This window comes from Carcharhinus amblyrhynchos, chromosome 4 (assembly GCF_965287045.1).
Source record: "Carcharhinus amblyrhynchos chromosome 4, sCarAmb.v2.hapA, whole genome shotgun sequence".
Taxonomy (NCBI): domain Eukaryota; kingdom Metazoa; phylum Chordata; class Chondrichthyes; order Carcharhiniformes; family Carcharhinidae; genus Carcharhinus; species Carcharhinus amblyrhynchos.
In genome coordinates this window covers 1,254,934-1,266,949 of record NC_137327.1, presented here as the reverse complement: position 1 = coordinate 1,266,949, position 12,016 = coordinate 1,254,934, and the positions used below count along the sequence as shown (strand labels likewise).

The following is a 12,016-nucleotide window of genomic DNA, read 5'->3' as shown; positions in this document are numbered from 1 at the left end:
AGGAACTTCTTCTCTCAGAGGGTGGTGAACCTCTGGAATTCTCTGCCCATTGAAGTAGTGGAGGCTACCTCGTTGAATATATTTAAGTCACGAGTAGATAGATTTCTGATCGATAAGGGAATTAAGGGTTATGGGGAGCAGGTGGGTAAGTGGAACTGAACCACTATCAGATCAGCCATGATCTTATTGAATGGCGGGACAGGCTCGAAGGGCTAGATAGCCTACTCCTCCTATTTCTTATGTTCTTGCGTAAATGACTTGTGAAGATGGGAGTCTTGGAACAGTCAGCACTAGTGAATGGCCCAAATCAATAGTTCCAGTCATCAAGAAAGATGGATCCATGAGGATTTGTGGAAATTTCAAGGTCACCATTAATCCAGCATCATGTGTGGAACAGGACCACATTGACACATTTGCAGGATTGGCAAGAGGCTTTTGATCTTGCTGTATCCATACAAGTAGCTTGTGATACATTCCCTTACAATATAGGAGCAGTGGTCTCTTATATCATGCCATCAGGTGAAGAAAAACCCATTGCTTTTGCATCTTGAACTTTGAGTATGTCTGACAGTAACTATAGAACATAGAACACTACAGCACAAACAGGCCCTTTGGCCCACAAGTTGCACCGATCATATCCCTACCTACCAGGCCTATCTATAACCCTCAATCCCATTAAATCCCATGTACTCATCCAGAAGTCTCTTAAAAGACCCCAACAAGTTCGCCTCTACCACCACCGACGGCAGCCGATTCCACTCACTCGCCAGTCTTTGAGTGAAAAACTTAACCCTGACATTTCCTCTGTACCTACTCCCCAGCATCTTAAACCTGTGTCCTCTCGTAGTGACCATTTCAGCCCTGGGAAATAGCCTCCGAGAATCCACCCTATCTATACCTCTCAACATCTTATAAACCCCTATCAGGTCACCTCTCATCCTATCTCTCCAGGGAGAAGAGACCTAGCTCCCTCTACCTATCTTCGTAAGGTATGCCACCCAATCCAGGCAACATCCTTGTAAATCTCCTCTGCACCCTCTCACTAGCTTCCACATCCTTCCTGCAGTGAGGCAACCAGAACTGTGCACAGTACTCCAAGTGGAGTCTGACAAGGGTCTTATAAAGTTGCAGAATTATCTCCTGACTCCTAAACTCAATCCCTCGATTAATGAAACCTAGTACACCATACGCCTTCTTGACTACATCCTCTACCTGTGTCCAGATTGAAAGGGAAACACTAGAGATCATCCTTGGAGTAAAGAAATTCCATCAGTTCCTGTGTGGGAGAGAGTCTATGTTGTTGATGGATCATCATCCACTAACTACCATTTTTGGATCACACTTGGGAATTCTGTCATGAACAATAAATAGAATGCAAAGATAAGCATTGCTTTTGTCTCCACATACGTACACGATTAAGTATCAACAATCAAGTCTTCATGGTAATGTGGATGGACTTTCAAGATTGTCACTGCCAGGTAGTTCATCAAACTACTCAAGTAGGAATATCTTCTACTTTTGAACAAGGAGACAACACATCTGACACTTCTAGACAAGTGAGCAAACACACTGAGCCTGTGTTTTCAAAACTAATGGATATGGTTTTAGGAGGAAAGAATTTGAAATTAACACCCAACCTGAAATTCTATAATTCTAGGAGATTGGAACAGGCAATGCAGTCAGGATGTCTTCTCTGGGGCTCAATGTGATCATTCTGCCACCATTGAGGAAGTGGGTGTTCGAGAAGCTACATGAGGAACATAGTAGAATTGTATAAATGAGGGAAATAGTGAGAAGTTACTTCTGGTGGCCTGAACTGGATGAGGAAACTGAGGAGAAAGTTGAAATGTGTTCTTCCTGTGCAAAGGTAAAAAACCTGTCACCCTTAGCATCGCTGCAACCATGGGAATGACCTGAAGAGGCTTGGCAATGAGTGCATGTGGATTTTGTAGGAACTTTCAAAGGATGTATGTTCTTAGTAATGATCAGTGCTAACACTAAGTAGCTGGAGGTCGCTGTGGTGAAATCTATCTCATCTGAGAAGACTATTGAGGCGCAAGGAAGAGTATTTAATTGTTTTGGATTTCCTGAACAACTGCTAAGCGATAACGGACCTCAATTTGTGTGTCTCAAATTCAAAAGTTTCTTACAAGAAAATGGTGTTCAACATATCATGTTATATCATCCTACAAGTAATGGACTAGTGGAACATTTTGTCCAAACCATGAAACATACTTTGAGAGCAACCAGGGAACACGGTTTGCTGATCAAATGTCTGAACGATGTCCTACTAGTGTACAAGAATACTGCACATTCCATGACCAAGACCCCTCCTCCATTAAAGATGACAGATCAAATGCTGATTGTAATCGTTTTTTTAAAACCTTTGAAAACCAAACAGATTGTGCAACTGCAACAAGGACAAATGGGAACATTGGAAAAGCAAAGCAGAATTTTCCATCAAGGGCAAGGAATTATGGCTGCTAATTACTCCATAGGAGAGGAATGGGTTTCTGCCACAATCCTTGCACAAACTGGACCTGTTACGACAGAGATGATATCTAGTTGAGATGTGGACCAGTTATTAGCTGGGAGAACAGATCTGCTGGAATTGGAATCTGTTGAGAATTCAGCTTCATAAGAACATAAGACATATGAGCAGGAGTAGGTCATCTAGTCCTTCGAGCCTGCCCCACCATTCAATAAGATCATGGTTGATCTGAAGTGGATCAGTTCCACTTTCCTGCTTTCTCCCCATAACCCTTAATTCCCCTGTCTATCAGAAACCTATCTTCCCATGACTTAAACATATTCAGCGAGGTAGCCTCCACCACTTCAACAGGCAGAGAATTCCAGAGACTCACCACCCTTTGAGTGAAGAAGTTCCTCCTCAACTCTGATCTAAACTGCCCCCCTTCTTATCTTGAGGCTGTTTCCTCTAGTCCTATCTTTTCTAAGTGGGAAGAATCTCTCTACCTCTATCCATCCCCTTCATTATCTTATACTTCTCTATAACTCCTCTAAACTCCAACGAGTACAGACCCAGTCTATTTAGTCTCTCTTCATAGTCCAACCCCCTCATCTCCGGTATCAGCCTAGTGAACCTCCTCTGCACTCCCTCCAAGGCCAATATATCCTTGCGCAAGTGCGGCAACCAAAACTGCACACAGTACTCCAGCTGCGGCCTCACCAGTACCCTGTACGGTTGCAGCAAGACCTCCCTACTTTTATATTCTATCCCCCTCGCTATAAAGGCCAACATCCCATTTGCCTTCTTGATTACCTGCTGCATCTGCAGACTGGGTTTTTGCGACTTGTGCACAAGGACCCCCAGGTCCCTCTGCAACATAGCATGCTGCAGCTTTTCGCCTTTTAAATAATAATCCCTCCTACTATTATTTTTGCCAAAGTGGATAACCTCACACATGCTGACATTATACTCCATCTGCCAGGTCCTTGCCCACTCACTCAGCCTATCCAGATCTCTCTGCAGACTTTCCACACCTTCCACACAACTTGCTTTTCCACTCATCTTCGTGTCATCAGCAAATTTCATCACCCTACACTCAGCCCCCTCCTCCAGATCATCTATATAAATGGTAAATAGCTGAGGCCCCAGCACCGATCCCTGTGGCACTCCACTAGTCACAACTGCCAACCAGAGTAGCACCCATTGATTCCAACTCTCTGCTTCCTATTAGACAGCCAATCCTCTATCCACGCTAACACCTTACCCCCATCTCCGTGCACCCTAACCTTCTGCAGCAACCTTTTATGAGGCACCTTATCAAACACCTTTTGGAAATCTTAAAAACACCACATCCACCGGTGAAATCCAATAAATTCGTCAAACACAACTTCCCCTTAACGAATCCGTGCTGCATCTACTCTAGCAAACCATTCTTTTCTAGGTGCCTCGCTATTTCTTCTTTGATGATGGATTCTAGCATTTTTCCAACTACAGACGTTAAACTAACTGCCCTATAATTCCCTGCCTTTTGCCTGCTACCTTTTTTAAACAGCGGCGCAACATGAGCCGTTTTCAAATCTTCCGGCACTTCCCCAGAATCCAGCAAATTTTGGTAAATAATCACTAAGGCATCTACTATCACCTCTGCCATGCCTTTCAGAACCCTGGGATGCATTCCATCCGGTCCTGGGGACTTGTCCACCTTCAGTCCCGTTAGTCTATCAAGCACTACCTCTCTAGTGACAGTAATTTTATTAAGGTCTTCAACTCCTACTATCCTCCTGTCTTTAAGATCCGGCAAACTATTCGTGTCCTCCTCCGTGAAGACCAAGGCAAAAAACGTATTTAAAGCCTCAGCCATTTCCTCATCTCCCACCGCTAAATCCCCCCCTCTCATCCTCTAAGGGTCCAACATTCACTCTAGCCAGCCTTCTCGTCTTTATATATTTGTAAAAACTCTTACTGTCCTTTTTTATATTCAGTGCTAGTTTAGCTTCATAGTCTATCCTTCCTTTATCAACTTCTTAGTCATTCTTTGTTGATTTTTAAATTTTTCCCAATCTTCTAATTGCCCACTACTTTTTGCCACTGAACACATCAGCTTTTAATTTAATACTCGCCTTTATTTCCTTAGATACCCATGGCTGGTTATCCCTTCTCCTACATTCCTTCTTTACCATCGGAATATATTTCTGCTGAGCACCGAAAAAGATCTCCTTAAAAATCCGCCACTGTTCCTCAGCCGTCCTACCAACCAATCTGCACTCTCAATCTACATTCGCCAATTCCTCTCTCATCCTATCGTACTCCCCTCTACTCAAACAGAGGACACAGGTATGGGACCCTACTTTCTCATCCTCCATCTGCATCAAAAATTCGACCATACTATGATCACTCGTCCCAAGAGGATCCCTCACAAGAAGATCCCTAATTCTACGTGCCTCGTTACACAACACCAGATCTAAGATAGCTCACTCCCTCGTTGGTTCTGTCACATACTGTTCAAGGAAACTATCCCAAAAGCATTCCAAGAACTCTTCCTCAAGCCTACCGCGTCCGACTTGGGTCATCCAATCAATATGGAGATTAAAATCCCCCATAATTATCACCGTTCCGTTTCTGCACGCATCATTTATTTGCTTGTTTACAGCCCGCCCCACCTCAGAGTTATTATTTGGGGGCCTATAGACCACACCCACCAGTGTCTTCCTCCCCTTACTGTTCCTTATCTCCACCCACAACGATTCCACGTTCTGCTCTTTGGAGCCTATATTTTCCCTTACTACCACCCTGATATTATCCTTAAACAGCAGAGCTACTCCACCCCCTTTTTCCTCCCGTCTATACTTCCTAAACATTTGATACCCCTGGACATTCAGCTCCCAGTCCCTGTCACCCTGCAACCACGTTTCCGTAATGGCCACCAGATCATATCCATTTGTGCTGATTTGTGCCATCAGCTCATTCACTTTGTTCCAAATGCTTCGTGCATTCAGGTAAAGTGTCTTTATCCCAGCCTTTATCTGGACTTTATTTGAAGGAATGCTACCAACCTTTCTCATGCCCCCTACTCCCTTTATTACTGGGACATCCTCAACATTTTCCCGTGCCCGTACCCTCTCTTTTACTTTAGATATTGTAATTTCTCCCCCCCCCCCGCACCCCCTCCCCCCATTAGTTTGAAGCCCTATCTACAGTCCTAGTTATACAATTCGCCAGGACTCTGGTCCCAGCACGGTTCAGATGAAGACCATCCCATCTGAACAGGTCCCACCTGCCCCAATACTGGTGCCAATGCCCCATAAATTCAAACCCATTCCTCCCACACCAATCCCTGAGCCACCCATTCATTTCTTTAATCCTATTTACCCTGCGTCCATCTGCATGTGGTTCAGGTAGTAATCCAGAGATAACCACCTTGTCGGTTCTGCTTTTTAATTTGATTCCCAGCTTTTCATACTCCCTCTACAGATCCTTAGTTCCCATTCTGCCTATGTCGTTGGCACCCACATGTACCACAATGACCGGATTCTCACCCTCCCACTCCAGGTTCCTCTGCAGCCCAGATGAGACATCCTGGACCCGAGCACCAGGCAGACAACACACCCTTCGGTATTCTTTATCATTGTGACAAAAGACAGTGTCTATGCCCCTAACTACACTATCCCCAATTACCACTACATTCCTCTTTACTTCTTCCTCTTTAACCGTGTCTGCACCACTGTACCGTGGGCAGTTTGCTCATCAACCTTGCAGCCCTCATTCTCGTCCACACTGGGAGCAAGAACCTCAAACCTGTTGTGCAGATTCAGGGGCTGAGGCCTTTGGGTCCCCCCCTCCTTCCTCCCCAACTCCCCCCTCCTTCCTCCCCAACTCCCCCCTCCTTCCTCCCCACTCCCCCCTCCTTCGTCTCACCCTTCTTCCCCAACTCCCCCCTCCTTCCTCTCACCCTTCCTCCCCTCAGCAACACCCTCTTGTTCCTGACCCTCAGAGTTAGTCAGTCTAGGGGGTGTGACTCATTCTTGTAACCCATTATCCAGGTTACATTCCCCCTCCCTGATGAGCCTCAGTGTCCGAAGCTCAGAGGTCAGTTCATCTACTTTGAGCTGGAGCTCTTCAAGCAACCAGCACTTACTGCAGACATGGTCACTGGGAAGGACCTTGGGGTCCACCAGCTCCCACATCATACAGAAACAGCACATCACATGTCCCTCCATCTCAGTCTCCTGGTGAATTCTAAACACAGTTAAGAATTTAAACTTACCTTGCCCTTTTCTCCCAAGCCCTGTTATCCAAAGCCCTTACAGCTCACTCTGCTTCCCTCTCACTCCGCTGCCCACTGTCTACTGCAACCCTCCTTTTATACTTTGCGCGGCAAAAAAATCCCTTCCCACAAACCCCCACGGCCCACTTCCTGTCTAACTTTTAAAGCAGAAATACCGTTAAAAAGCCTGCGAAAATCTTTACAAAAGCAATCGCTTACCTTTACTCTGTGCAACTTTCTCTCCGCTTGCTCCAACGAATAATGAGCCATACAAAGTCCTGACCTGAACCATCTTTCAACTGGCACTGCTGAGGAAGCCTCATCTACTGATCATACCAAGACTACCTCTAGTTCAACGTTGGTTAAACCCACCACCAATGACGTTCATGCAAAAACAAATGCCAGACGTACCACCAGTGTAAAGACAATGACGGCAGAGGTTTGCCACCAACCATGTTGAGAGCGATGACTTCCAGACCATCCTCGAAGTAACAGGTACATAAGAACATAAGAAATAGGAGCAGGAGTAGGCCATCTAGCCCTTCGAGCCTGCCCCGCCATTCAATAAGATCATGGCTGATCTGTCGTGGCTCAGTTCCACTTTCCCACCCTCTCCCCATAACCCTTAATCCCCTCTCTTATCAAGAACCCATCAACCCGCTTCTTAAAAATATTTAGTGAGGTAGCCTCCACCACTTCAACGGGCAGAGAATTCCAGAGATTCACCACCCTTTGAGTGAAGAAGTTCCTCCTCAACTCCGTTCTAAACTGCCTCCCCCTTATCTTGAGGCTGTGCCCCCTAGTCCTACTGTCCTTTCTGAGCGGGAAGAGTCTCTCCACCTCTATCCTATCCATCCCATTCATCATCTTATACGTCTCAATGAGATCTCCCCTCATTCTTCTAAACTCTAACGAGTACAAGCCTAGTTTATTCAGCCTCTCCTCATAGCTCAATCCCCTCAACTCTGGTATCAGCCTAGTAAACCTCCTCTGCACTCCCTCCAGGGCCAAAATATCTTTGCGCAGGTGCGGCGCCCAAAACTGCACACAGTACTCCAGCTGCGGCCTCACCAATGCCCTATACAGCTGCAGCAAGACCTCCCTACTTTTATATTCAATCCCCTTCGCTATGAAGGCCAGCATCCCATTCGCCTTCCTGACCACCTGCTGCACCTGCAGGCTGGGTTTTTGCGACTCATGCACAAGGACCCCAAGGTCCCTGTGCACTGTCGCCTGCTGCAGTTTTTCACCATGTAAGTAATAGTCCTTCCTACCATTATTCCTACCAAAGTGGACCACCTCACACTTGCCAACATTAAATTCCATTTGCCAGTTCCTGGCCCATTTGCCCAGCCTATCTAGATCCTTCTGCAGACTCTCCACACCCTCCGCACAATTTGCCTTTCCCCCAATCTTGGTGTAACTCGCATTGTATGCAGGCAGAGAAGAAGCTCCGTTACCCCAGGGAATCATTCTCCAATATACAACATATACAGTATAATCTCCTTGTTCAAATTCCTAAACTTATAAAACTTAACTGTAGTTTCATCATAAATGCCTGCATTTGAGTGAGAGAAACTCTCCGCACCATACACTCCCAACGGGAAAGGGGGAATGGTGGAAAGGGGAAAAGTGGCGAGGAGCCAGCTGGAGTAACATTTATTATTTTCTGTCTCCAAGTTCAGTCTGCTCAGGAAAAGAACAACACAGAGGATCACATTGGAACACAACAGCAACAACACATTTATACATCACAACCTGCTCTTATGGAGACCTGCACCAGAAATAGAGTGAGAGAAAAGACTGAAGGGAGGTAGACAATTTAAAGAGTACAGCAAATCAAAACTACGTTCATGCTTAAAAATGATCTTAAAAATTAACCGATTGTCACATTTATTGAAATCTTTCTCTTGCTCTCTGCAATAAAGCAAAAATCAGGCATTTCCTCGGTGGCTGCTTTCCTCATATTCAGAACTGCCAGTGAATCCTTCACACACTCGCTCTCTGGTTCTGTTGGAACTGGCTCTTTAGGAAGTAAATAAATGAGGTCTGTAAATTGACTGAAGTCCAGGAGCATTGTGTTGTGGATCTGCTTCACCATGGCCGAAGGCTCCACACTTGCTCCAAATCGCTGACTTCCTGCAGCACAGGACAGGGAGAGGGTGTATTTTTGGGTTTAAGTTGGTGTTGAGGTGCATCTGGTATCTTCTTGGTGGCTAGCAAAGTAGTTTGCTCTGTGCTGTGTGAGTGTGAACACAGGTGTGTATGTGTATGTGAGGACAGGTACCATGAGGGTGAGTAGGAGAGTCTGGAGGGTGGGGACGGTGGGAAGGGGTGCAGTGGGGATTTGGGGGTTCTGGGGTGGGGGGGGGGTTCGGGTGCGATAGAGTGGGTTGGGGTTCCTGGGGGGGGGGTCGGGGTGTGATGATGGGCTGGGGGGGTCGGGGTGCGATTATGGGCTGGGGGGGTCGAGGTGCGATGCAGGAATGGGGTGGTGGTGGTGGTGGTGGGGGTGCTCAGGGTGCGGTGGGGGGGCTCTGGGGGGTGATTAGTTTTGGCATTTTGGAAGCTGTCTCAGGTGTTTTCTTGGATCTTGTTGATGTTTCTGGCCAAAGGCAGCACAGGCCACAACCCAGAGAAACAGCTGCTCACAATCTGTCACACTGAACATTTGGTAAATAACCAAACATTGATCAATTAGCAGGTGCATTTCTTTATCTTTGAGAAAGATTGAGGGTTAACAAGTGACAAGAGATCATTCAGAGATCAAAATTTTGAAGGAGTCTCCTGATAGGTGCAGAGTTTCACTGTGGGTTAGTGGGAGACAGCTTCCACAATAATTGGGGTGGGGGGAGAGACAGAGCAAGAGGCAGTTGTAGATCCAGTGTCCCTAGGGCTCCTGGCCCCATTGCTGCTGCCACTGATATCTGTGGGACCCAGGCTGTTGCTGCTGGATACACTGCTGTGTCTGCTGGGGCTGGACCTGTTGCCAATGCTGCAACCTTGCAGCTCCTGGAAATTCTGTCCACAGACATGGTGATGCTTCTCCCAGTCCCTGTGCTGACAGAAGGAGCCGCAGTATCGTGCTGTGTTACAACCACTGCAGGTTTCACTTGCCTTCCGACCACAGTTCCAACAACTCTGAAAGACACAAGCTTCAACCATCATCGGCTGCGCTACACAACATCAGCTCTTATACAAGAACGTTACTGAGCTATACTTACAGCACAGAATTAGATAGAGTGCAGCTTCCTCCACACTGTCTCATAAGAACATAAGAACATAAGAAATAGGAGCAGGAGTAGGCCATCTAGCCCTTCGAGCCTGCCCCGCCATTCAACAAGATCATGGCTGATCTGAAGTGGCTCAGTTCCACTTTCCCGCTTTCTCCCCATAACCCTTAATTCCCTTGCCTACCAAAAACCTATCTACCTGCGTCTTAAAAATATTTAGCGAGGCAGCCTCCACCACTTCAACGGGCAGAGAATTCCAGAATTCACCACCCTTTGAGTGAAGAAGTTCCTCCTCAACTCCGTTCTAAACCGCCCCCCTTTATCTTGAGGCTGTGCCCTCTAGTCCTGCTGACCTTTCTGAGCGGGAAGAACCTCTCCACCTCTATCCTATCCATCCCATTCATCATCTTATACGTCTCAATAAGATCCCCCCTCATCCTTCTAAACTCTAACAAGTACAAGCCCAGTCTATTCAGCCTTTCCTCATAGCTCAACCCCCTCAACTCCGGTATCAGTTTCTTCCCTGCTGCCACCAGACCTTTAAATGGACCAACCTTATATTACCTTTCTCTACACCCTAGCTATGACTGTAACACTACATTCTGCCCCTTCTCCTGCCTTCTCCCCTATGTACTCTATGTACGGTATGCTTTGTCTATATAGCATGCAAAAAACAATATTTTTCACTTTATGCATGTGACAATAACAAGTCAAACCAAAGCCTGTTTAACCCAATATGTTGGTGTCAAGACAAAATGCCAGAGGTTATCACCAGTGTCAAGATAGATAAAGAGGAACCAGTAAATGTAATATACCTGAATTTCCAAAAAACATTCAATAAGGTGCTACACAAAACATGGATAGGCAAGATAAAAGCTGATGGATTTGGGGCTGATATTTTAGCATGGATAGAAAGCTGAGATTGGACATAAACAGAATATTTCAAATGGGCAGGCAGTGAATGGTGGCGAGTTACAGGGATCAGTGCTGGAGCCTCAGCTATTTATAATCTATATTAGTGACATCGATGAGGAGACATCAATCATCGAGTTTTACAGCACAGAAAGAGGCCCTTTCGCATGTGCACCAACCAAGCAAATATCTATTTGAAAGCTATTTTCCAGCACTTGGTCCATAGCCGTGTATGATTTGGTGTTTCAAGTGCTCAAGTAATTGCTTCTTAAATGTTGTGAGGGTTCCTCCCTCTATCATCCTTTCAGGCAGTGAGTCTCTCACCATCCTCTGGGTGAAAACGGTTTTCCTCACCTCGCTCTCATACATTCACGCTCACCCCGAAACCCACCTCCCCTCTCACTCCCACTCCGAAACCCACCTCCCCTCTCACTCCCGCCCCGAAACCCACCTCCCCTCTCACTCCCACCCCGAAACCCACCTCCCCTCTCACTCCCACTCCAAAACCCACCTCCCCTCTCACTCCCACTCCAAAACACGCCTCCCCTCTCACTCCCACCCCGAAACCTTCCTCCCCTCTCACTCCCACTCCGAAACACGCCTCCCCTCTCACTCCCACCCCGAAACCCACCTCCCCTCTCACTCCCACCCCGAAACCCTCCTCCCCTCTCACTCCCACTCCGAAACACGCCTCCCCTCTCACTCCCACCCCGAAACCCACCTCCCCTCTCACTCCCACTCCAAAACCCACCTCCCCTCTCACTCCCACTCCGAAACACGCCTCCCCTCTCACTCCCACTCCGAAACACGCCTCCCCTCTCACTCCCACTCCGAAACCCTCCTCCCCTCTCACTCCCACCCCGAAACACGCCTCCCCTCTCACTCCCACCCCGAAACCCACCTCCCCTCTCACTCCCACTCCAAAACACGCCTCCCCTCTCACTCCCGCCCCGAAACCCACCTCCCCTCTCACTCCCACTCCAAAACACGCCTCCCCTCTCACTCCCACCCCGAAACCCACCTCCCCTCTCACTCCCGCCCTGAAACCCACCTCCCCTCTCACTCCCGCCCCGAAACCCACCTCCCCTCTCACTCCCACCCCGAAACCCACCTCCCCTCTCACTCCCGCCCCGAAAC

At 47.3% G+C, this 12,016-nt stretch overlaps 1 protein-coding gene across 15 annotated transcripts in view; it reads right to left on the bottom strand.

The window, feature by feature from the left end:
• Positions 1 to 9,270: 9,270 nt before the first annotated feature.
• The window catches only part of cbfa2t3 (CBFA2/RUNX1 partner transcriptional co-repressor 3), a 147,656-nt gene continuing 144,910 nt past the window's right edge, over positions 9,271 to 12,016 (bottom strand). For 8 of the 15 annotated variants that reach the window (XM_080186618.1, XM_080186620.1, XM_080186617.1 and 5 more), the window contains one exon: positions 9,272 to 9,875. In XM_080186618.1, coding sequence (XP_080042744.1) covers positions 9,549 to 9,875 — 327 coding nt within the window. In that variant the 3' untranslated portion in view covers positions 9,272 to 9,548. Of the gene's footprint in view, positions 9,876 to 12,016 lie in introns of all 15 variants that reach the window. The other 7 variants (XM_080186628.1, XM_080186626.1, XM_080186629.1 and 4 more) reach the window with 2 other exon arrangements.